Genomic DNA, 27,864 nt, shown 5'->3' on the forward strand with positions numbered 1-27,864 from the left:
TTAGCATACCGTATTAAAATGATTGAGTTGATTATGTTATTTTCTTCAGGATACTGCTCTTGTTACTTGTTGATTGACATGATGATATTGAGAATGTTATATTATGTTCATTACATTTCATATAATTAGTTATATATACACTTTTTTCTATGTATTTTAACACGACATGCAGTCAATTATTGAGTAAATATTAAAAACTTTTACTTACTGACTGGAGTACTTTCAATTGCTTGGCAATCATTTTCAACAGTGTAGACCGGAAATGTTTTGATGGTTAGGAAGATTTGTGGTGTTTATTATGTGATCAAAAAGTTTAGTTATATATTATTTTACATTAGAAGTGGGTCAATACATAAAAAATATCGATTATCAAATATCATTATTTGAAATTCTCTTTGAACAACAGACTTTTGGCTGCTCGCAATTCAAGTAATTTTGACTTTTAGAGAATGATTTTAGTTATAATATTCATTCTTGGTGTTGGTATTACTGGCGTTACTGATATCTCCTTCTGTCGTCTGCTACATTCATTTGTATTGCAGTCTGCTTGCTAATGTCAAGTAAAGTTGGTCATTTTTAGTAAATCTATTATGGATCATAAGTTTAAGTTGTTTATTTTTGTTTTCATACCGGAGTTCTAACATTTATTTCTAATGATCGATCAGGGATTGTGAAGTGCGAATTCTATTGACCCAAACAAAAACGACTTTACCGAACGAAAATGGCTACAGAATTCGGGACTGGCAAAACAGTGTTTATATTAGCTATTGTTGTAGGCTGTTTTGCTGTCCTATGGCCGAAAATATTTTATCCTATGCTACAAGGCTCGGTTGCTCCAAAGCCTCCGGTTGTTGTAAATACCAATGGTGAGTCTTGTTAAACCTAATATTTCTACTTTTTGGGCACTTGAAAATTATGAAAAATTATTAACGTCTTGTTAAATTTTTTATTATGATAAAATCATAAACAATTTCTGGCACTCACTATTCACTAGATGTTTAGGTTTAGGCTGCAATTTAATATAAAAGACTATGGAATCCAGTAGGCTATTGGAACATGTGTATAATTTTCAATATATAGAGGAGGTCAAGAGAAGTTCAAATATGTATAATATTTCCTCTATTTCTGAGGAATTTATAATAGAATAGGGCCTAGTACCGGTATATCATAATCTTTGAGCCAACATGATTAAAACCTACATTGATACCCACTTAAAGCCAACCAACTGAGCACCAATTTAGGAAGAATGTATCAAGCAGATCATAATCTGCTCTTGTGTAAGTTCACTATGGTGTGAGGGGAGTCGAATTTTTGTGGTTACAATCGTTTTTGCTCGGAATATATCATAGGGTCTCTGTTGATGCGGATGGCATGGTTTTCAACTCTTCTTGGCTGGCAATGAATCATGGTATTGCACAGGGATATATACTGGGACCATAGCTTTATCTGATATATGTAAACGATAACTCAATGTTTGTTAATGATGACCTTACTTTGTTTCTTGTTTCTGATGATACAACCACACTCATATAAGGTGAAAATTCTGATTCTCCAATTAATGGAGCAGAAACCTGTTTGACTGAGCATAATAAGTGCTTCAGTTATAATAGTCTGAGATCATTGATCTCTAGTAAAACTAAGTTAATGCTCTTTCATGCCCGAAGGACTCAAGGGAATTTTCATGTAAAACTTGATTCAGATATCACCTTGAAACCATCAGATGCAGCTACTTTTCTGGGATTGTTATTAGATATGAAGTGGAAGTTACACTCTTCTAAACTTTTGAAGAATCTGAGTAGAGTAACTTTTGCAGTTGGTGTAATCTCCAGGGTTTCTAATATAGGAACAGCTTTAATTGTGTATCATTCTTATTTTGTATCCTATTATTTTTTCGGGCAAGACGACTGAGTTTGATGCTATTTTCAGGGCTCAAAAGAAGGTTTTGAGGCAAATCTTTGGCCTGACAGATAGGTGTTTTTTAGACCCATATTTAGGGACCATTTCCTTCTCACAGCGCCAGCTATTCAAGTATTAGAGCTGGCTCTTTTGTGTTGAAGAATCAGGGACCGTTTTATGGAGGGACAAGTCGCACATAGATATATCACTCGATTAAAGGGGATCAGCTATCCAGAGCATAGACTAACTTTATAGGAGGAAGGCCCTTATTACATGGGCATAAAAGTTTTCAACGCCCTACCACAGATTATCAAAAAGAGTGCTACTCCTGGTATATTTAACAATAAATTGAAAACTATTCTTGTAAGCAAATGTCCCTATAAATTTGATGAGTTTTTCAAGAAAATTTCCTCTATAGCTTGCTAAATTCATTATGTTTACTGTTAGTACTCTATTTATATTATAGGGTATCATTCATTATTCATGTTTTGTTAGCATTGTTTCCATTTAGAATAACCTAGTTGTGATATTTCATACATCACTGTAGCTCTGCTATGTGGTTTTATGTAAAATTATTATAAAATAAATAAGATGGTATCGGAATCAACAAATTTTAAAAATGTTACTAGTAAAATGTTTTCAGCAGCGTGGTGTACAACCTTATGGCCCGTGTTACATTAGGACCCCAGGCTTGGTCGCCAGAGTCGAGGTGTCCCGATCGCGCCACGTGACGTTACTGTTATTGCGCTCATGATACTTGGGACACCAGATTAGTGCCCTAGCTTGCTTTACACTCGGTCACCACTGGTGACTGTCTCTCATGTTATTTAATGCAATATTTTTCTTGTGTAAAGGGTTTTGTGGCAGAGAGGGCCAGGAGCCCTGACCAAACAATAAACGCTGGCGTGATCTAGGAACCCCCCCACACAAATAAAATAATTTTATACCAATTTATTTGAATTATCTTTTATTATATTATATTTTTTCATTTCTTTATGACGTAAGTTATCGCATTTCATTTTTATAATTTTATTTATATGTTTTTGTTTTATTTTGCTAATTTTCAGAGTGTTGTGATGTAATATTTGAAAAGGATGTTAATCTTATAAAAATTATGACCGAACTTTGTGAGAAGATACTGAGGCATGAGGAAGATTTTGATAAGAGGTTAGTTATGAATTTCCAGCAGGGTAAACTGACCAAGGAAATTGTTGATCGATGTAAAAACGAAGTGATGACAAAATGTAATATTGACATCACAACTTTCTTAGAGGATAAGGTCCGACTCGGTCAGTCTTATAAACAAATCTTAGATGACGTTAGATCACTGAACAGCTCTCTCTGTTTGAAAGAGAACTTTGGAGTAACTCCAAACTCTCTCGGCGCGCCACGCTACTTGAAGATATGGACTTTAACGACTGCAAGTAAGATTGCAGAAAACTGTTGTTGAATTTGAGTTTGCAATTTGGTTAACGCTTTTGTAATAGCCTTTACTTAACACCTTTGGTATTGTTTGTTTTGTTTTAACGATACTACATTGAATGGTAAACAAATTTGTACAAATCATCATTTCAAAAATCATCTTGCCTATGTAATTAATTAAATGTATCTCTAAAATAATTTGAAAATTATCACTGATAATGACATTATAAACAACAAATCACTCACTCTCACTGAGTTCAATATTTTTTTATTCAGAATCCCCAACAATCTTTCCCATTATGACTTCAACAATTCTATGATATTAAATTCAAAACTTAAATTTTTTTTAATAATATTTAATAACGGTATTTGTCAAACATTTCATCTTGAAAAACTTTTGAGCATTTCAAAGTTAAGTCAAACTTGATTTATATAAACAACTCTCTTCAAGATGGTCTTATTGTATGATGTATGTAGAGGATTCCCCAATAATCGATCTTGGAAAACTTTATTTCCTGACAGGATGTTCTCCCATGTTTCCAAGTTTTTTCTTAGCGATTGAATCATTTTCCGTGATTTTAAACCCAGTTTATATTTTTCATTTTAACTACCAATTCTAATTACATTAGAAGGATTTCCAATGTGAAAATTATTATTTCGTTTGAAATTCGTTTCGAAAATTATTTAGTTTGAGAAGTATAAGCTTTCAATTTAACGGCTTGATAATGAATCTCTTATCATTCTGTGTGCCTTTCTTCCCTCGCTATTTATAATATAACGTCATAATGTAATTTCAGTACACTCCAAGAATTGTCTAATGTATTCCACACAGTCCAAAAACAAATAGGTATTAAAAGTAATTTATTTTGTTATTTTGGAGAACATTCTATACTAATCGTGGTTGTTTTCCATTCCGTAAAGTTTAAATATTAATAAATGCATGATGATAATGTACATTCCTTTTCAGTATAATCTATTTCCTTATTACTCCTACTACTTCTCATTTTCATTTTTGCCCTATGAGTTCTGTGTTTGGAGTTTTGGTGTTATCATTGTTTTAATGTTACAATGTTCTTCTAGGTCTTCACTTAATTAATATTCTTTGATGTTTTTTTTACATTTGAATGATTGTTTGTGTATTAATATACTGTACTTTTAATAAAATATTTAAAAAAATGTTTATTCTATAGAACTTTATTTCTATTCATAAAAATAATGAAGATTCAATTACATTACATGATTATTCAAGTAAAAAGCTAGATACATTCTAAATCTGAAAAATCACACACTGGTAGATGATAAAATTTAATTTTGAGTGTGTAATGCAGTTTTACTTGAAACAATCCAGTTCAAATGAAAATACAATTTTCCATAAGTATGCGATAATTGTTGCTTTTTGTGGTAGGTGTAATTATTGGAAGTTGCTGTAGGTACGCCTTCCACAATAATCCCGGCTCTCCAAGTTTAAATTCTTAGAAATCTGTAGTACTTGAATTATTAACAAAATACATCAATCAGCCTATCGACGCAATAATCAGCCTGGCTTTTTGAATCAATAATTTTCGTATAAGTATAGGCTAAGATACTATTAATTATTATTTATTACTATGGTAATTTTTCTAATTGGATAGTTTGAAATAATTGAAAGTTTATTCCATGCAATTATAAAATTTTCTCACCCTCCTACTATACATGAAATAAACAAACTCCAACTTTTCAAACTGAAGATGTGTCTAGAGGAAATATTTTTCCCAATTGCCACCAGGCAAACTTTTGAGGTTAGATCTGTTGAAGAATGTGAACATTACTTATAAGCACGACTTTTGGGATGCATTTAGCTGATTATCTATTAATAATAATAATATTGAACTATTAATGCCCTGTAGAACATCTGCGTCAAGAGAGACCACCTCACTTGCGGCCCGAAATTCTGCACCCTGCGCTGAGGGAAAGAGGGCGCGCCATCCCTCAGTCTCACAAGGTTCCTAGGGTCATCGAGAAGGATGGACGGGTGAGTTGTACTACTACTTTCATTCATAAAAATATATCTCATTCATTCATGTTTTCCAAGTAGAATGATACTCACATTAATCATAAAAAGATCTTAGTAGGGTCGAACTTACTGGGAAGTGACTATATAGCAGATGCACTAGAATTATATGATGATGAACTATATATATGATGAATTATATATGATGAGGAGATAAGAACAACATTTCAGTGTTCAATACTATAAAATTAGGCTTGATTAAAAAATTGGATATTACCTAGAAATATTAGGGCTTGTACACACAGAGAGCGGTTGTAGGGTATGATCACATTGGATCATTGTGCAAGGCACAAAGCCGAAAAACAAAATTTGAAAAGTGTCATTGAAACACATTGTGACTTGCTTGTAGCTGCTCACACTGAACGTAACCAGCAAGTGCAAGCGTTCAGTGTGAGTGTTCCTATTGCCCTTTCCAAATTTTGTTTCTCATCTGCATGCTTGGTCATGCATAACCAAGCTTGCACTTGCACATATACGCATTCATTGTGATGACACTCTTAGGTATCTCTATCTTAGTTATCTATTTAACTATAGATCCCGCTGTACACAGATCTCTCTTTGTGTGTCCAGGCCCCTAGGATCTTCGAAAAAGTGGTCTTGTAGAAGTAAGATATTGTGGTTCAGTGTGTAAAATATGGATATTCTCTAGATATTTAAAACTTTCTCATAATCTAAACTCGCATAAAACTGACCAGATTGTGGTTTAGTAAAATTGTACTTTAAAAAAACTGTCTTCTTTCATATTTTTCTGTAGAATTCAAGAAAACTTACTGATATCGATATTTGTTTCGATTATCATCTAAGTTACATCAAAAGATACATTTTTTTAGTGAAAGAGATTGGTTGATTGATTAATTGCCTTTATTAGGGTGGAGTTAGGACTCCTGTTCCTCTCTACCACACAACCCTTTACAATGAGAAAAAATTACATAAATAGATTACACAATACATTACAAAAATAATTGATTACATATTATGTAATAAGATTACATAAGATTGATAATAGAAAGAGACAGAATTTAGCAAATCATGTTCATAGCCAACGACTTCGAAATGCAACAGTATAGTAACAGCTATTATCAAACTGAAATAGTTATTATATTGTACATCATTGATTTCCGAAATATTCCACTTATTCAATAAGAAGATTAGATTAAGCAATATAATTAAAATGAATCGAAATAAGTGACTACTCAAATTTCGATTAGTCAAGTACTGTAATCCAATTGAAGTGCATGAGTAATGCTGATAGAAAATACTACAATAAAATATGTTAATTCTCAAATACTTCAATGATGCAAGACTAAAAATTTGAAGACTGTCAGTGAACACGAATACTATTTGGAAGAGAGCCAGCGACAGTTGAAAGAAGGCATTGAGTCAGAATAGTTTTAGAATTGCTTGCGAACTTGAAATGAAAACAAGAGCACTATTCTATCTCATTTTATAGAAAAGTATATTCCAACTCATTCAACAGAAATTCTTTACCGTCTCATTTTCAGACCAGTAGATAATTATTCTATAATATTGAATGTAATACAACTCTTCACAGAATTCTAAATACGAGTAAATAGAAAATATCACATTCATAAATTATCGCAGTCGTATATTCTTTATGAAATATATGGATATTATTTTAATAAAGCTAAAATCCAAATGAAGGTATTCTAATTTACTTGGACTTGTTTTCAGTAGTCTCAAACTACAGTGGATTCATTCAGTTGTAAACCCTGTTTGTTTTAGGCTTTCTCAAAAATTATTATAGTATCGAATTAAAATATTCATAAAATAATGTATTTTGTACAGAAGGTATTCTAATTCAATGTGAAATGTCGATTATTGTTCGAAGTAATGTAAAGAATGGAAAAATCTACGAGTTTTACGTGACAGTCTAGCCTTGTCTGTTAATTTGGCTGGGGCCTGGTCTATTTTTAGAAATGCAACTGAACTTAGACATTTTGTGGGCCAAAAACGTTCCTGGCAGAATTCTCATTCTCTCAATAACTCTGATTTGGTAGATAAATATGTGCTACTTGAAATTTGTTATTACTGTGAATTCATGCTTCATGATTTACGCCAACTCCTTGAGTATTATTGTTTTACTGTTTTGCGTTTTATTTTACAATACCGTAATTGTCTGAGTTTTATATTAGTATACAAATTTTATTTCAATGATGTGACAATTTTTTTTATCAAACTATTTTTTCAATATCTCTTGTAGTAGGTTTATACTCCAACCTAGAATACATTATGTGATATTTTATTTCATTTTTTAGTCATGATTCATAATAGAAGGCTTGAATCCATGATAATTTTTACTTCATTTTTTATTCATTAAATATGTCTTTAGCTACCAATTACAAAATTATGGAGATAATATTTTGAATGTGATCATAAACATTAACCATTTTCTGCACTGAACTTCCTTGACTCTAAATTCAATTAATAGTTGGACTACTTTACATAATATAGTGTCATAAAATGGAAGTTCAGTTTTTAAATTATTATAAATTCAATGATTCTCAACAAGGATATTTTTCATATTTCTGAGTTTTTTACATTCATCAACTTGAAAAGACGTCATAATTAGGAGAAGTGGTACTGTGGAGAATCGACCTAGGTATAAGGCTGGTTCACGCCACCTAATGTAACGTCTGGGACTTTGGGGCATCGATGCTGGTACAGTCTCTACATTTTTTGAAGTATTCACTACATTAGTGAATCTACTCGGCGGCCCTCATTCGGCTGTCAATCTGGAAAAATTAATGTAAAAACTATACCAGTATCAGCACTTCAAAGTCCCTGATGTTCCAGTAATTCAGCTTTATTCCTTGGTTACAGCTCTTAAGAGTTCAAATTACCATTATAATAGGTATTTTTCAAAATTGGATAATTTAACAAACTCAGAAATGTAGAAAAAGTCATAGTGATTAAAAAACGATCATCTTTTTGGGACACCCTTTGGTACTTTTTGAATTATCTTGTAATGAAGCTGTGATTGGATTAGTTTTCAATTTTCCTCGTAGAATGAAAATGTATGCTTGTGTAAAATCATGGTGCTTCCAATAATGTCCTTATGCTAGAAATCATATTACATTTGGTAATTACAAAAGTGTATGTAATATAGAATAGATGATCGTATTCTAATTAATTGTATTAGTCGACAATAATCGATTCCAATCTTTGTATACAACGTGTTGTCAAGTCATACTTGCGTTTTTGAGGGTGATTTTTAAATATATTTCTGTTCGTTCAAGGACTGTTTCTCAAGTTAGCTAGGAAAATGTCTGGGAGAAACTGCAATGCTATTTTTTACATCAGCATTACAATCAAGCTATTTTTCCTCTTAAACCAATTGTTCAACCTCAAAAAATGCCAACCGCTATTTTTTGGTCATGTTTCCAACTGTTATTTGTAATTGACCGTTTCCCAACGATCCAGTTTGATTGTATATTGTATTTTTCAGCCACCCGTAGTTCCAGGCATGCGCCCTCCGATGGGAGGGGCAGGTCATGTGGTGCCAGCCCCCAAAGGTGGAACCACAATGGGCATAATAATGCCCATGTATACGATCGGAATCGTCATTTTCTTTATGTACACCATGATGAAGGTATTTATAATCATGGAAGTCGAATAATCCATTCAAAGTAATTCTATTTTTATCCAGGTGTCAACACTTTAAAAAAAACATTGCTCAATAAATGCAACATTTCTTTTCTACATTGGGTAACTATTCCCGAGAACGCTATCTACCTGAACCTTATTATGAGGATAGTCATGTAGCCATTTCCACATATGCCATGAAGCCACATAAGGCTTCTTCATTGTCTTTTTTCATTAGGGCTACTCTTGAATATAAATTAAAAATAAAAATCCAAGTACTTTTTATTAAAATTGTTCACTTACGACATGTTTCGGCCATGATGCCATTATGACTTGTTCATGCATGACGGGATGGATAAAACTCGTTACATTTGATAAAATCTGTACCACTGGTAAGTGATTGAAAAAATTGTGGTACTGATTAAAATATTTCATCTCTATTATTTGAGATCCTCATCTATTTTATGTAAATGTATCACTATTCATATTGATCTATATTCATGGTTAAAGGATGCAATGCAGAAAATTCTTATCATTCTATAAAATGGCAAATAAATTGAGTTGAATTGAATATGAATAAATACGCCGCTGACCTACTACTGTATCACAAAAGGAAAACACTGTTCAACTCTTAGGTCCGATTACACAGCAGCCGGTTAAATTTTAACCGTGATTAATTCCACTAGAACCAATCAGAGAAGGCCTTTCTAATAAGACGGCTTTTCTGATTGGCTCTCGTGGAATCAATCACGATTTGTGCAACCGGCACTTAGGATTTCTATTGGGTTAAGCTCTTGAGACGGCAATTTTCTTGTAACATTCTGTCTTTTAGGTTTATGTTTATTCTATCTTGGTAAGAAACTAGGTAATACTTATACCAGTTACCAACTAATCTATTAATATAATATGTTGCATATGATAATAATTATAGGAGTGCTATTGAAATTTGATATTGAGAATTAAACTCAGCATTTTCTACTATTTTTAGTATTTGGTAGCTCATTCATCTAAAACCCCCAACTTCTCTGTTTTCAATATCATTTCTAAATACAAAATATTTTTTTTCTGCTACGCCTGATTTTAATTTATGAGACTCACTATTTAAGGCTGTGCAAAGGCTAAAAATAAACTTTCTACTGGTGATATTTTTCAATTTTTTTCGATTTGTATATCATCAGGCTATCAAAATGAAAAAGTTTTCTCAGGAAAACATTTTTTTTCGATCATTACTTTTTGAGATATGAGCGCCTGAAGATTAAATTTTTGGAACAGAACATTACAAATTCGGTAAAAGATGAATCCATGAGATTTAGAAAATAAATTCTTCATGGTATTGATCTAGTGAAACAAAACTTTTCTGAAAATATCATTTTTTGAGAAAGTTATTCAATTTACCAAAAATGACTCAAATAAAAGTTATTTTTGGTCATTTTTAGTAAATTGAATAACTTCCTCAAAAATGTATATTTTCAGAAAATTTTTGTTTTATTCAATCAACAATACCACGAAGAATCAATTCTCCAAATCTCATGGATTTATCTCTTACCGAATTTGCAATGTTCTGTCCCAAAAATTTAAACTTTAGGCTCTCATATCTCAAAAAGTAATGATCAGGAAAAAAACGGTTTTCCTGAGAAAACTTTTTCATTTTGATACCTTTATGATATACAAATCGAAAAACTTTAAAAAATATCACCAGTAGAAAGTTTATTTTTAGTTTTAAAAAACTCATATCTCAAAAAGTAATGATAAGAAATTTGTTTTGAAAACTTTTTTCATTTTGATAGCTTGATAGTAAACAATCGAAAAACTTTGAAAAATATCACCAGTAGAATGTTTTTTCCAGCCTTTGCACAGCCTCAAGCTCTATTTGACAACAAATTAGGTTACCGTATTAAATTTTTTGGAAGGTTTCGTATGATTTTCCAACTCACCATCGTTTTACTCTCGTTTTCAGTTGCTATTCAAAAAGTCGGAAGAAACGGCTGCTTACAAAGAGTTCAGTCCGGATCCAGAATTTCGGCGTGTAGTTTTCAACGAATCCGACTACTACCACAACCGACCATCCACTCACACTCACCACCCTCACAAAGTTGAAGAAGAGAGTGCCACTAAATTAGGTGAGTCTCTCTTCAATTCAACACTTCTCCCTCTAAAAAATATGTGAAGAAGTCACTATCCTATTTCTCATTTGCAAACAGGATAAGATGTCAAGGAGATTCTACAAATTAGAAGATATTCTAGTCATGTCTTTTGGAAATAACTAATGCTCAACTCACTCTCACGCGAGAAGAGACTCGACTCTAGTCGAGAGCATGTGTTTTCAAATGGAGTCGTCGCGGAGACTCGACTGGTCTGAGTGTCACCAATTGCAATCACATGCTCTCGACTAGAGTCGAGTCTCTTCTCGACCTGAGTCGCGTAAGTGTGAGTTGAGCCTAAAGGGCAGGTCACACCGAGCTCGCGTCCGCGGCGGTAGCGAAGTCAAAAAACTCGCCTTCTATGTTATTAAGCTGTGCAGGTCACACCGAGTTCGCTACCGCGGAGGTTGTACCTCGGCAGTAGTTTCACTTCGCGAGCCAGGCGAACTTTTGAAACGTCTCCTAGTGGTAGTACCGCTAGCGGTAGTGAGCTCGGTCTGACGTGGCCAATCTAATAACATGGAAAGCGAACTCCAGAACTTCGCCATCGGTAGCGCTCTGGTTGCCGGCCTTCCCCCACTTCTAGAGAACCAGCCTCATCAAAACAAGAACAAAACCAAACTACCGCTGGCGGACGTTTTTTGGTGTGAACTGCTTCCAGAAAAACTACCTCCGCGGGACCGAGCTCGCTACCGCTAGCAGACGTTGGTGTGACGACCGCTTAAGGATGTACTATAAAAAAAAGTTATGAAGGCCTTACTTTCAATGGGTTTTCAGTATAGGGCAGAGTTACAGTTCCCAACTGTTAATAAATTGGCTTTGAACAACCCAATCAGAAACTACTGGTCGAAGTGGAAAATCAATTTGATGATTTCACAAAATATTATGTCTCTTGGAAATAACGAAGTATATACTACAAAAAAGCTATAGAAGCCTTACTTTCAATTGGTCTTCAGTAAAGGGTGGTTTCCAATTATTGATAAGTTGAATTTAAATAGCCCAATAAGATACAATACTGATCAAAATGATACTGTGGAAACTCAAGTTGAAGATTTCACAAATTTCTTTGTTTGATAAATCATCGTTTGATTTAATTATCATGAGGAACTGACTATCAGGCTCTTCAAAAGACTTTTTCTCTGTAAGTTATGAAGTGACAATTTCAATCATTTTAAAACCAGTTTTGCTGTTAGAGTATTGTCTCTGCCACTTGTCAACCCTTTCATTTGCTTCAGGCATAATAATTATTAAGCTTTTAGGCAGTTTTTTGAATCATTCGTAATTGGCAATTTCTTTGAATTCGTCAAGAAATTAGCAGGAAGCGTCAAGATTTTTCAACATTTTTGTGTTTCATAAGTGATTTATGTCTCGTAGAAAAAACTCCGTATATGAAAAATAAAGACATAATGAAAAGAGATTGAGTGACAGTTGTGCGTTGATCGGCCACACAACGTGGAGTAACTGAGTGAATCGTTCTCTGAAATACTCGTCTAACCATCAGATAACAAATGAACTGTTCTTCCTCTTCCTACCAATGCGGCACCGGCAGTTTCTAGGCTACTACCCCTCTTACATGAATAACAAACATGAATCGTACATGAATAAGAAACATTAATAAATTTTGTTAATTATGCAAATTACGTTTTTTGTTTGTGCTCTCATCAGGATGGAAGGAGAGGGACGCTAGTAAGTCATTTCCTTGTTTCAAAGTTTCCGTAAAGTTATTCTCTATTAAGCTATAATATTATTATTCTGTCAAAGAGCAACGCTCAATTGAGCTGTTCACTTTTCGACTTAAACCAGGGCTGAAGTATCATTCTCTTCTAACTTCTAAAGCCAGCCATCCTTGAATTGATTTAACATTCAAATTATTTATTTATTTCAGACTGTCTTATAAATCGAAGATTAACCTGACATTTTCATCCATAGTTTCATGACTGTATATTTTTTAAGAATATTTTGAATTAGCAGAAAAAACTGTTGAAGGAAATATAATTTTCAACTTTCAAGGTTAGATTGTTTCCAGTAATTCAACCTTAACCTATAGTTGAGAATGATGTATCGTTCCGAATCAACTGAGTCTAAAAAATTTGGATGAAATGTGACTAAGGAAATCTTTTAGCTCATTTGAACTTTAGCTTTAATATAATATCTTCTTGCCTATGCTATAATCCAATGATTTAATTTTAAATTCCTACAATGAAATTTTATATTTTGTCTATCTGCCTGTCTATCTATTCATTTTTTTTCATTTGTTGGGACAAACAAGAATAATCAATGATAGATACTTTCAGTCCCATCACTTGAATTGGTAAGTTATAACACTCTCAATAAATTCAGCAGCAGTACACATATTGGTTAAAAGATAGGTTTCTTTTATATGTTTTAGGCTCATGCCCATTTATCTCGATTGAATATATTATTATATCTAGTAGAGAGAACTCTGTCTCTTCTAAACTTGCTTCTTGTCCCTTAGTTCTTGACTATAAGTACTCTTTAAGGTTCAATTCCTAATTGGCGACTCTATCTGCTGTATATCGCTGTACCCTATAAATGTATATTATTGTAGATTACAGTCGACATAATATGTAGACATAGACTACAATAATATACAGTTATAGAATAAAACCGTTAATACTACGTGACTATAGCCGGCGAGCCTGGAGTATTCGCTTAGGAATTCAACCTTAAGATCCTAATGAAACATTTTCCCGTCTAGTATTTTTTTTTAACTTAAAAGCTATCGAAAGTAATTCATTACTTATTCATCAATCATCAATACAATTACAATTGATAATATAGGTTTGAACTGCTCTACTTAAAATTGATTGCTAATTTATGATTTTGAATCAATGTTAAATATTGATGTAGAGGCTAGATTGGTGCAGTGAATATTTTGTATGACTTTCACGCAGAGGACATTGAGTTGGATCAGCTGCGAAAGCGATTGGCCGAGACAGAAGCCGCCATGGAGCGCATCGTAAAGCTAGTTTCCGTTCCACCGAAACCCGAATCTAATAAAAAGGTTTTGTTCGAACTATTTCCTAAACCCTTTGCATGGGTTTCTATTAGTTCAGGCTCTGCCATGTTCATGTGGTTTTCTTGATTGTTTTGATTGATTGATCGATCCTTTATTGACGATGGTGTATTGCTACTTCTTGTCTCCTTATTTTCATTTAAGATATCATCATCCTATCCATTCTATTTTTATCAATTTTTCTCTAGTTTTTTTTAGAATTTGTTATTTTTTTGTTTGCTGCCGGATCCGATTATTTGAACCAGTTTCTCAAATCCTAGTCCAAACATTTTCAGATGTATTGAAATACAATTTATGCTATTCCCATTCAAATGCAATACTATTTACTGCGTATAACTGGCAGTTTAAGTAATGAAATCATTTGAATAATGATGATAACTCCTGAATTAGAGAAAATCTGCCCCTGAGTGAAAATAAAACTGAAAATGTTTCAGAGATACTTCGACAAGACGATGATTGATTTTTGTTGATGGATTATCGGCTAGTTTTTCACTTATTTTTGTTCGGCTTGATTTGCAACATATAGTTGAGGGTGCGCAAAAAATGTTTTAAATTTTATTGTAAGCTTGAGCATCTTGCCAGCTGCAGTTATTGATTGGTGGTCTTATTTTCCTCAGTCGTTACGGCAATCTCAGGCCTAGTCGCCGAAGTACAGAGGGACATGCTCTCAAAGCAGCTAAACACGGATAGCCTGAGCAAGGCTGAGGTACTTTGTTGCCTAATTCCTTGCATGATCAACCTTTGCCAACGGCTAACCATGTTCACCTCGTTAATCAGTGTTTAATAGCTTTCATTTGTTTTCATTTTATGTTTTCTTTACCTAATCGACTGATTGAGCTTGACTGTTTTGGTTAATTGATAGGTCAAATAAAAATAACGTTAAATTCAAGCGTCACCTTCAGAGTACTTTTATAATCTTGCTGTAAATATTTGATTCAACAATCAGGTTCATCAACCTCAATATTCTTCACTGAGCATTGTCCCATAATACTCATTCGTACCTTTTCTTGATAAAGGTATTTAATTACAATAAATTTCATTTTTTATTCTATGAGTATGAATATTAAACTCCATCATATATCTCCAAGATGATTCTATTCACTTTGGAAAAATTTTCTACTCAAAGATGAATTCTAAAAAAATTGTTTGACAAAGGTACCGGTACCTGAAAGAGAGTCTTTATTCTTAAAAATAACAATAAAAAAACTTTGAAGGTTTTTAGTAACAATTTTGAAGGTTTATTAGTAAATTAAAAATTGATTTTCTGTAAAATCATTGACGGTTTAACATTATATAACAGTTTTCAAATCTATTAAAATATGTTTTTATTATTGGGATAACCCTTCTAATCGCTCATAATGCACTACAATAGTATACGAGTATTTTTATGTAGTAGTATTTCAATTTATTCCAACTTTTCACTCATCTTCAGTGAAAGATACACAAATTTTAACAAATATGTTTCTAATTACGACTCGAATTCCTTTTTATTTGAGAAATAGTATATGATTACTGTGATTTATGACTTCTCAGTTGTAAAATCAAGTATCGTAATGTTTTACGTATCAAGTATTTGCTATTCTCTGTATTCATTATTATTGGCAATAATCGTATGAAAGTCTCCTCAGAGTCTAATGTATTTTTAAAAATGAATTTTTGCTACTAACTCTTCTCAGTTTCAATTACTGATGTAGCATAATTTGTTGAGTTTTGATTGCTTTCGTATAACATAACCAATATTTTTAGTATTGGAATCACTAGGTTTAGCCTACTGTATTTGTTTTAAATAAATATTTTTTATGATTGATAACCAACGAATAAATAATAATCTTAAAATTACACCATACTTCGATAACTGAACGTCGATTACAGATTAACTTATTGCAAAATTACTAATTCTATTGAGTGGATTATTCTACTATTTATCCAATATTCGATGGAATAAAAATACATTTCATTGGGTAGACTTAGGTCTTAACTGAACTCGCAGCCATTGAAACCAATTGAACATACATTGAAAGTTTAGATTCGAATACAGTAATCAGGAGAAATCAGAAAACTCCCTATAAAGTTAGTTGTGAAAGGATAATATTTATATTTTTCAAAGATATGATATTTTGTGATACAACATGTTCCTCATGACTGGTAATAAATGTTGTAATATAGTTTTATAGATTTTTGTATAAAGATAACAAAAAGGCATACGAACCGTATTCGGTATCTGACCGAGTTAAAACACTAGTACTTACCACGCTTGGCTAATAAGTTGATTATATTTATTCAAGTAAATTGTAATTTTTAAAATTATGAATTGAGAATTGTAAATTATATTTTATTTTATAATACATGAAGTCATGCGTTGGAAAAATACTAGCCTTAAACTGGTTAATCTTTTAGGTTAATGAATCGTTTTTCAAAAAGGTTCAAGTAGGCTTTCCGCATTTGGATATCTACGATAGCTCCATCAAATTAACTTAATGGTACACTTTGAGGATGAAAATTATCCTTTGCTATATGTTTATAATAACTTAGTAATGATGGTTACTTGGATCAACTTCAGTTAATCCTATATACCCTTTTATTAATTTAAGTGTGATACTTTGCCAAACGCCGAAAAAAGTCAGAAGAATTCACCATTAAATTTGAAGAAGCAATTCACATTATTCCGAATCATTAGTAGGCTATTAGTATTATGTAAATAGGTTAATATGAGTATCATTGTCGGAAAAAGTCAGTATTATCATTGAAACCTCATTTTAATGAGGTAAGTCATTATTACTTAAGTTTTCTCAATGGTATTATTGAATAATATGACAGGAATATCATGAAATCTCCCCCTAACCAGCTTTTTATATTTGCTTGTAGTTTTATTTGCCTGTATTTTGTTCTATGTGAAATGATCCATGTAATATTATTGTATCCACAGCTTGCCATACCATTTTTTGTCTTGCTTGCTTTCAATGTTCCTTATTAATTATGTATGTTGTAAATAGTTTCTATAGAGTTAGTATTATTAATATCGTTATTTCTTTCAAAGCTTATATATTTTTCTCGGTATATATATATATATATAGTACTATTTTTCAATTCTATGAGTGAGTATGCAGTTTTATTATAGATATTTCGATACAATTGATCGTATTGAAAGAATGATTGGAATATATGTTTTCTAATATGATTGTTTTTGTAACCGTTGAATGTGTCTAGCAAGAAATAAAACGACAATTGTTTTAGAATTTGAAAGTTCTCTTGATCGCTATTTTGAATTCATTGGAAAATTCAGTCGAAATCGTCATCTGCTAAGTGAATTTTTCACATCCCTATTCTTTAAAGATACAGTACTGTGCGGTTTGACCAAGATGAATTGACCTTTTCGCCACACTGCACAGAAAGCAGCTGTTTTCCAGTCCCTACGTAGATCTGAAAGACATTGTTTGCAGACGACTCTCGTCTGACGTCAGAACAGGTTTCTTTCCGGCCTAGGCCGGAAAGAGTACCCTTTCCAGCCTGTTTAGTTCCTTAACATGGAACTAAGAAAGGTGATCCAAAAACTTTCCATTGTTTGTTTCTAAATTTACAGAATAAGTAATCAACATCACAGTCTATCATGTTTTTGCGGCGGAGACACCCGAACGCTCTCTCCACCATTAAATCATTTCAGATCATATAATTATCATCATAGAACAGTAATGCTGGTTCGCTCCGGAAAAATAAAAATTCTTAATATATGTGATTCCGGTTGGTGCAAACTGGCATTACCTGATTATGTGTAATTGTTATCCGTTCATATCTAACCAATATTTTTGGAAAATTTCATTAAAGAAAATTCGGGAGAGGGACAGTTTTGAGCTTAGCCTGTTGTCCTTTTCTAATCATTGTATATTATTTATTTATTGAAAATCACTTATCATTATATTATACAATAATATGATTGGGATAAGACAGTTGGCTAAAACTGTCTTTTCCCCAAATTTTGTATTTGTTGTATTTATAAAATTTGTATATAATATTTGTTGTTGTATGTTGTATTTATTAAATGAAATGAATAAAAATAACGATTGATGTTTGCAGGAGTGCGACTCGGATGTGTTTGAGAAGGAGATCTCATCCCCGGAGGAAGCGGTCAAGTTTGCAAAGCAGGTAGATAGTGCCAAGAGTGAAGTGCGAGTGCTGGGGATGCAACTGACCGAAAGCATTGAGGGGGGCCAGCGGTGGAGCCGCCCCTCCACCCCCCAGCCCACCCATAGGGCTCACACCCCCACTCCAATCCCCGCCCCCGCACAGGAGATCTTCCTAGAAGGGTCCCTGCCCTCCCAATCTCATCTTTTGGTCAGTCAGTCCGAAGTAGAGAAATTGCTTGTTCCTGATGACGACGATTATGATGATGACGATGATAAAGACGCGTCAGTCATTCTGGCAGGCAAAGTAACCCTTTCACTCATAGGAGTCGATTCAGTAAGGTTCTCCTCATAGTCTCCTCTTTGTCTGCAGTTCTATGTTCTATCATCCATCTCACTCACGCACGTACTCGTTGTTTAACATCAATAATATCGCTCTACTTTCTAACATCATTCGTGAAATTCGGATGTGTCATGCTTCAGCCAACATTCATTTACATTTATGAATTCCATAGAATCTCATGCTCTCATATATTTGCTCATATCAAACGTCTTAAATCCACACAATAGAAACCTATAATTTATTTAAAATTTATATAATTATTGTATAATGGTTGCAAGCCCCATGATATTGAACGTTGTGAGCTCCATTAACACTAGTTGAAGCACACACCAACTGTCATAAATTAGTCAAGTTAACTACTGTGCTCATCTTCATAATAAATCTAGTCACCGAGAAAACTATCTCACTAAAGCTGTGGTGTATGTATCAAAAACCACTTCCTTACTATCGACCTATCAAGCTCACAACTTTTCCACATGTCTAAAACCATAAAAAATTTACTTTCATGAAGTATTTTGATTTTAACAAACATATCTTAGAGATGGTTCGTTTCTTCCCTCAAATAAAGGTTGGATGCAATTCTACTCCCAATTGTGAAATCTTTTGTTTTACATCAGTATTATTACTAAGATCAATGTTGATCACTTGTTGACTTATCCAAGATCAGTATTATTTCTAAGACCAATTTTGTAAACATGTTCATTAATTTTGTTTCTCATTCACGTTTACCAGTGCTTGGTTTGAGTGTGTCTTCTTGGAATGTTTTTAACATGTTCTAATACTGCAAGAATCTATTTCAATTCAATATATTATCTTTTGTTAAAACGAAATTTGTTGAAAGAACTTTCAAAATCATAACTTTTCAATCAGGAATCTATTGAGCAAATATTTATAGGGAAATATTTCAACTAATATGTCAGTATAAATTCAGTTATAAAAGCTCTATCTTCTTGCAATATTATTTTATCATCGATTGATTATTTGAGGGGAGGGGCTTTCTTCATTTTTAATAGTAGTTACTGTATTTACATAATCAAAATGAGAATTCTATTGCAACTGTAACATAGAGTTGGTTGCATTTTGTTCATATTGCCTGAGGAATGTTTTATTAATAACTTTATTGCTATTCATGATAGTGAATTCTTAATTTAATGGAACGTTGAAGCTGCATGATGTGAATGAGCGATCTAGCAGATTATGAACAATAATTTATCAGCTTTAAATCGTTTTTGAGCCATTAAATCCAATAGTATTTTGAAGTACTGGATTTTGTGATTGGAAAAATTTATGTATTCATTTTATAATTATTTTTTCCTGTAGTGAAACAGTTGCCGATTGAGATAATTTTATAACGTTGAATATTTATGATTATCAAATGAAACTAATAACTGGAATTTTTTACTATTATAGACACACTCCAATCAAGTACTGGATCTCAATTGTCTTAATCTACTATTGATCAATCAATTAAATTAAATCTAGTCCGAATCAAGCTAATATCACTTGTCCCTCAGTTACCTTTATAAATTTTCAGCTGTGATGTATGAATACACTGCTCTTTTTCATATGTGTAATAGAATTAGGTTTTATGTTTATGTTATTGTCTAGAGCATTATGAGTTTCAGGCGAAATAAAATAAAGTCAATATTGAGTCAAATAATCATAAATGTAGTAAATTCAATTTATGACTAATTTAGATGAATCGATTGAGGAAAGTCTAGCTGCTTTGGGGGCACTTATTACCGTCCTAATTACAGATTTTAAAAGCAAGTAAATAATTACAATAGTTTATATCTGTTTAGTGGGAATTTGTGGTAATATTAAGAAATTGTGTCTTACTACAGTACTATAAAAAATGTTCTAATAGCAAAACTCTTCATGTTATTGTTATTTTACTGTTTTGAAATAATATGTCGATTTTATAGGTAAAATTTAATCAAGCAATAATGTTCAACCTTCAAGAACCTTTCGGATTGTTTTCTTTTGTTCTCATAGATGAGTGAAATTTGTACTTAGAAATATTTATTATTATTCTTTTCTTACTTAATTTGTTCTGTTCAGTTCAGCATTGAATACAATATTGTTCTATGACGAGAGAAAGTTATTTTATTTTGAAATGCAAAGACAATCTCATTAAATAGATCTACTATTGATATTTTATTCAGTTTTAATGTTTCATTCTGAAATACCATGTATTATGAAAGGAGGCTTTAATCTGAAATGTATGAGTATAAATCCAAATTGTACAGGATAGTTAGTTTCATATTCGAGGAAACTCTTATGCGAAAATGTTATGAATTATCAAATATTTAATATTTTATTGATAATAAAACATTGATAATAAAATAATCAGATCTATTTTTTCCTTATACAATATCACTAAAAATGTCAAATATTTTTATAACATTCATTCAGTCAAGATACTTGAAGTAGACTAGTAAACGATGGAATTATTATAATTGATAATTTTCTCATCATTTCTCTTTCATAAACATCAACATCAACCAATATATTCTTCATTATTTACCAATATCTATAAAATTTTTTTCCATAAATCGTGAAATGAATTATTTTCTTCATAGTTTATTTTCAATTTTCAATAAAACCAATTACCAAAAAGTCAATAATCTTGATAAATCGATAATCCACTGGTTCCATATCAATGTGATCCGTTTTATAAAAACACTTCACATGGGCTTCTTTTTAAATCAATAAATAAAATATAAAAAATCTTAAGCACTCTTTATTTAAAAAAAAAAACTTTAAAATAGTTTAACAACTAGTTTCGGTGATCTCACTATCATTATTATAAACTGACAATGATCAGCGAAACTAGTTGTTAAACTATTTTAATTTTTTTTTAAATAAAGGGTGCTTTAAGATTTTTTATATTGTTTTATCAATGTGATCCGCTATATTTCATCAATCTCTTAATCTCTTACGTTTCAAATATGTTATTCATGGTATGAAAATAAAAATATGTTTCAGTTGAGTAAATCAAAGATTAGAATACAGTTCATGTAATTGCTATTCTCTATCATAGGTTTATTGATTCCATCATATTGAGATTTTCACATAGAAATTATATATTCAAATTTTCTCCTAATATTAATTTCTACGCTTAGGAAGCTTCATTTCTTATTTCTCACTTTTTATTTATCTTTAATTCAAACAGTATTATTTATTGTACAATTTCTTGCATCTTGGAGTTGAGTATTGTCAATAATTACTATCGTGACTTTTCCACTTCAAGAAGTTTCAAGAAGTCAGTAGCACCAGTCTTGCTCCAGTTGACTACAGGTTAAAAAAAGAAAGATTACTTTCAAACTAATTCCCGGTTCAAACAATAATTCTAACATTGCATGTGTTTCTGTATTTATTTTTTGAATTATTTTATTTAATTTCAATGATAAAACAGAAAGCAAACTTTTACAGTTTCATCTCAGTGGTTCTTTATCAACTTGAAACTTATACATAAGACTTGATACTTTTCCCTCGTACAACCTTCCTTAAGTTAATTCATCTATTATGTAATTTATTTTGTCATATTCTCAATAGTGAAGAGTTCAATAGTGATACTTCATACTTTTGTACAAATACTTGAGAAATTCAAAATCAATTCATGGAATGCTTTCAGAACTGACTTTCCCATGTATAATTTCTTCCTTTTTCTGTATATTGTTTTGTTTGTATATTGTTAACCTATCTGTATTCGTTTCTCTCGACATATTTTTCTTTTCTATATCTATACATATGCGATTTCTATGTTTTCTGTTGTAAATTTTTATATGTAAAGGATTTGAAGATAGGCGATAAACAACCTCAATCCAAACATTCTTGTACAAACTACATTACACCATTTTCTAAGTAATCTGTATAGTTAATGAAGAGTTTACTTCTATTCAAATATGACTAATGTTCAACAAATCACACAACTCAACAATTAGTTTGTTCTGTATATGAAATAAGAGCAGTGTTTTCGAATCAATACTTTTTCTTGTATTACAATCATTCATCATGTGCTATCCATTTTCTTCCATCACCGAATTCTAATAGAATAATTATTCTCTATATTTGTAATGTGCAATACTCTGACGTTTCTATGAAGTACTGTATTTTGTCAATGGAAATATTCCAATCACATTGACCTGTTTTTCTTAACTTATTCTTTTCACCACTGTATATGTTATTTGTTTGTCTATCCTATCCGATGTACAGAGTTTTTTCTGATTAATGATTGTAATGTCTTGTATCGAGCAACTTGTGATATTGAGCAATATGTGATCCCATTTACCCATGAAGTCATTCACTTTCTTCTATCTGCAAACACTGAGGAATCTGTACCAAACTGCCTTCTACGATTGCTCCATTTTTACAATACATGTACTTTTAATTCTAAAAATATTCATGAACTAGTTACTTAATAGTGTTCCAAAACTTGGTGGCCATCCCTGCACTCGCATTTTTAATGTTTTAGTATATTTTTACAGAGCTAATACTTTTCTCATTCATATCATAGTAGACTAAATATTTAAGAAACTCCAGTATCATATAATATTACAAAATCTATATAGTCGAATAATTTATTTAATTCTCATCAATTATCATTTATAATACTAATAGAAAACTTATTGCTTTCTGTTTTATCAGTTTTATTTGGATTTTACTCTAAAACCAATAACATTATTGGCAGATTTCCCGTCGCTCGAGGAATGTAGTCTACATTATTCTTTCTTGGAAAATATTTACTTGTTATTCATCATTTCAATCACGTCTCGACGTTTTGAAAGCAACTCAACATGAAACATTTCTCAGCTCTCAATTTAAATTTAAACATAAACACTGATTAATAATAATAATTTTAATAATTAATTTCTGAAGCCTGGCTCTGAAAGTTAACTGAATCCAGAATGTAGAGTATACACAAAATCTATGAATTCAAAATTATCGTAGTTTTTCTTGATATTTTACATTTTGAACAATTGAGTATTTTAATGAATTCAATTCAATAGCACATCATGTCGGTTTAATAATTTACAGCTTGATGTCCAGCTGAACCCTTTTTGTAATATAATAATTCCTCCTCTAAACCAATTTAAGTCAATAATGAAAGGTAGTTCATTTGTTGAAACTGCTCTTTCTATAATAATAGATTGATTATTCTCCTTACTAAAAAATCAATGAGGTATTTGAATACTGACAATCATAGATTTGATAAATTTTAAAAACTCACCTCCTGAACACCGCATCGGTTGTGGTTACTTCTCAGAAACTTGTAAAACTTTCCATACTAACTATGTAGAATAATAGTATCTGTTGTAATGCCTACTGCACCTATTATAACTTTCTATCTGCCTTACATAATAACAAGTAAATCAATGTTAAGCTGCGTTCACACCAAAGTTTTTAACGAAATGTTAATTTTTCCTTCTTTATAAATTCTATTAGATTTAACATAACTTATCATACACATAATGTGCATATGTGTTTGTCAAGCTCCGTTTAATCCAATAGAATCTATTAGGACGAAAAAATAAACATGTTGTTAATAACTTTGATGTAAACCCAGCTTTAGTCTAGATAGTTTGCAAGTTTTTTGAATTATTGTGTTTTTGAATTTGTTGTTTATACGTGTAATTTGTTGTCGCAGTAGTCATCATACTTTATTTACGTTTACTAATCACTAGAAAGTCTTGAATAAAGTTATTTATTTATTTATTACTTCTGTAATAGAAATAGAAAAACATTCAGCAATAGTAGCACAGATTTAAAATATATTCATGAGCTGTAATGACATTACATTGAGTTCTCCACACATCATCAAGGCTTCTCATATCTATAATTTAAATCGAACCGATTTTTGTTGTAAAAATAAATATCTCATAACGGTATTGATTGTTCTGTAGCTAGAATTTGAGACGTTCAATTTTCATTTCTCACGTTTTGATGCTTTTAATAATTCCTATCTGTTACTTGATTCATGTTGAAGCATTTAGAAGCTTGAATAATATTATCACGTCATCTTATAGTTATTGATTCTGATCTTGAATTTTACAAAGAAAGTTCAAATTTCAAGTTTTGCAGAGTGCAAAGTGCAAGTTTTTAGTTTCGACTTTTCCGAGTTCGACATTTCATTTCAAACTCATGTTTTGGGAGTACAGTAATATCCATGTAAATCATAAAACGATTTCAAATTAATTTTTCATCTGAGAAAATTTTATTTTCTAGTCAAAATATGACAATTATCGCGATTTTATATCACCTTACTACATTCCGCCCTATACTTATTACTGAATCATTTTCTTTGTTTGTTGATGTTGATGTTGATCCTGATTCCTATTCATCTGTAACACCAATTTTTGCTTTCAGGAGCCGAGTACTGAAAATGATAAAGAGTCTCTTTCTAGAAGTAAACGATCTGCTGAAAAAGACAAGGAAACTGTAGTTGATGACAAAAAAGAGGATGATGAAATTTCCAAGTTGCCAGGCAAAGATAATGATTACCAAGCCAAATTATCTGATGATGAACTGATAAAAGGTGATTATCATTTTTCAATTAACTACTCCATTATTGTTTATTATCCTACTCTTCTATGTATGTTGTATTGACAAGTACCAAAATTACAATTGATTAGAGCGAAATAATTGATTTGTGATATAAAACAAGATATTATAATACGTTTTGGTTGCAATGTAAAATGTGGAATAATGTTGAAAATATTCACTGATAGTCATAAAAAATCCCCACGATCCAGGAAATTGCCGGCCAGATAGCCGAGTTGACTAAGGCGTTGCACCCTTCAGTCTGCTATTGCTACCTGGTCGCGGGTTCGAATTCCGCCGAATCCCATCGAATAGGCATGGACGTTTGATCATCTCATAAATAACCCTCTCACTTCACATTACCCACGCACAAGCAAAAAGCTCATGTGGGCATCATCCGCAGTAAATAAAAATCATGATATTCCAATTTCTGAAACGAACTCTATCAATATGAATCTCAAAGTCCTTCTAGTATCCCGTAATTCATATTATATAACATAGTGAAAATAGATAAACATTTCAAACAAGCGTCTTTATATCTAGGCATTTCTCTTGCTATGAAATTGAATATTTTTTGCCATTACATAGGAATTTTGTCAATTTGAATTGAAATGGATTGTCTGAATTATTCAGGAAATTTAGCATTTCAGAGCTGATATTAAATTATTTAGGAAATGCAGCATTTCAGAACTGATTTTAAATAATTGTTAGATTATTTTGGCCTTCTTAAGTATCATAATTTAACTGACAATGAGCTGTTTATCCTAAAATATCGCATTTTTTATATCGTTGCAACTTTGCTCTTAGAATAATTTATTCTAAATAATACAATTTTATATTTTCTCACTCTTTTGTTCTCGTATGCCTCTTATATTTTGAAACCCAACATTTCATCATTATGTTTAGAAACTCTACTCTTTATCAATCTTTTAATTTTTATTATTCATTGTTTAATAATTTTTATTGTTGTAACTGTTCTACTCTCCATTCAGGTGATCAAGTACAAGAAATAATAAAATTGGAGGCGAAGAAATTGGAAGACATTCTGTCTCAACTACCAGAAAGGAAGTCTAGCATTGTTGATGAAAATGTAGTTGAAGAAAGTAATTCAAATATCGAATTGAGCGAAGAAGAGTATGGTGAATCTGAAGCGAAGATCGAGAAGAATTTGACAACAAATAAAGGGGAAGATACAAATTTGGAAAGTGATTCAAAGAATATTGAAGAAAGAGAAATTAGAGATCTAGTTGCGGAAGAAGATGTAGATGCCAATGAAATAGCAATTGATGGGAAGATTGAGAACATTGTTGTGAAGGAAGTTGAAGATGAGTTTGATAGATCTCAAATCCATCATGATGAGATTGATAGTAGTGCTCAAATTTCTTCAGAATCGATTGAAGTTGAAAAGGTTGACGAACCAAAAATAGAAAATAGTGAAACTTTTGAATCTTTAATTGATTATGGAAATGGAAACAATGAATCTACAAAGATTAGAGAGAAAAGAGAAGCTTTGGATGAAATTGATTTTGGATCGTTTGGTGATAAGGATATCACTGCTACAGAATGTGAAAATATTGAAACTGCTTCGTCTGAAGTAAACTCCATTCAAACAAGTCTTCCGCTTCTTGATGAACCCACTTCAATATCAGGCTATGATGAGGACGCTACAACTGGCGATCTAGGTGGATTACCTGAAGAAATAACGGAGAGTACTAATGAAGATTCTCCTAAAGATGTTAAAGATGAAAAGTTTGATTTCGATCAGATCAAACATGAAATCCAGCAACTGGAATCAAGCCATCTTACTGATGAAAATGAAGAGATGAGAGTCTTGGATGCTGAAGACACCCCGAAAGAAATTATTGATGATGTAGCCGTTGAAGATGTTTTGGGGAAAAATGATGGGCTAGAGTTAGATAGCTCCATAGAAAAAGATGAAAATGAAGAGATGAGAAACTTGGATGCTGAAGACATCCCAAAAGAAATTATTGATGATGACGCTGTTGAAGATGTTTTGGGGAAAAATGATAGGCTAGAGTTAGATAGCTCCATAGAAAAAGATGAAAATGAAGAGATGAGAAACTTGGATGCTGAAGACATCCCAAAAGAAATTATTGTTGATGACGCTGTTGAAGATGTTTTGGAGAAGCATGAAAGTCTAGAGTTAGATAGCTCCAAAGAAAATGACATTTTACCGAAATCAGTATCATTCTCTCTCGATGAATACAACTCAAATAATGAGAATGAGTCATTTGAGAAGGAAAAGAGTCCTGAGATTGAATATTCAGGTGTAATCGATGCAGACGAGGAAGAGGAACAATCTCTTGATGAAGAATTCGAAAAAACGTCAATCGTTCAAGACAGAGAATTTGAGCTGGAACCGATCTCAAATGATAACATCAAGGACAGTATCATCACAAGTTCTTCGTATGGCAGCCAAGCTGATACAAAAACTTTCACTCCGCTTTTGCACAGTGACCTGCAGCTAGAAGAGAATGGCGAAGAATCTGTGGATAAACAGTTCGAAGTGAATGACGCAGAATATTCAGATGGAAAATTAGAAGAGGATCGTGAAATATCTTCAGATGCACAACTGGAAGATAGTAATGAAATATCTCCTGATGTTGACAAGATTGATACTACTAGAAATGGCGAAACAGATGAAGTTAGAAGTTAGTAATTGAACTCAATTATGTGTGGTGAACTGATTC

At 31.9% G+C, this 27,864-nt stretch overlaps 1 protein-coding gene across 10 annotated transcripts in view; it reads left to right on the forward strand.

The window, feature by feature from the left end:
• The first annotated feature begins 317 nt into the window (after positions 1 to 317).
• Positions 318 to 27,864, forward strand: part of LOC111057850 (FK506-binding protein 5) — a 31,847-nt gene continuing 4,300 nt past the window's right edge. The window contains exons 1-10 of one of the 10 annotated variants that reach the window (XM_022345321.2): positions 318 to 866; positions 2,964 to 3,320; positions 5,205 to 5,329; positions 8,835 to 8,978; positions 10,929 to 11,091; positions 12,778 to 12,798; positions 14,028 to 14,137; positions 18,221 to 18,604; positions 24,980 to 25,148; positions 26,146 to 27,825. In XM_022345321.2, the coding sequence (XP_022201013.2) occupies positions 722 to 866; positions 2,964 to 3,320; positions 5,205 to 5,329; positions 8,835 to 8,978; positions 10,929 to 11,091; positions 12,778 to 12,798; positions 14,028 to 14,137; positions 18,221 to 18,604; positions 24,980 to 25,148; positions 26,146 to 27,825 (3,298 nt within the window). In that variant the 5' untranslated portion in view covers positions 318 to 721. Of the gene's footprint in view, positions 867 to 2,963; positions 3,321 to 5,204; positions 5,330 to 8,834; positions 8,979 to 10,928; positions 11,092 to 12,777; positions 12,799 to 14,027; positions 14,138 to 14,766; positions 14,856 to 18,220; positions 18,605 to 24,979; positions 25,149 to 26,145; positions 27,826 to 27,864 lie in introns of all 10 variants that reach the window. The other 9 variants (XM_039420789.1, XM_039420786.1, XM_039420790.1 and 6 more) reach the window with 9 other exon arrangements.

This window comes from Nilaparvata lugens, chromosome 2 (genome assembly GCF_014356525.2).
Source record: "Nilaparvata lugens isolate BPH chromosome 2, ASM1435652v1, whole genome shotgun sequence".
Taxonomy (NCBI): domain Eukaryota; kingdom Metazoa; phylum Arthropoda; class Insecta; order Hemiptera; family Delphacidae; genus Nilaparvata; species Nilaparvata lugens.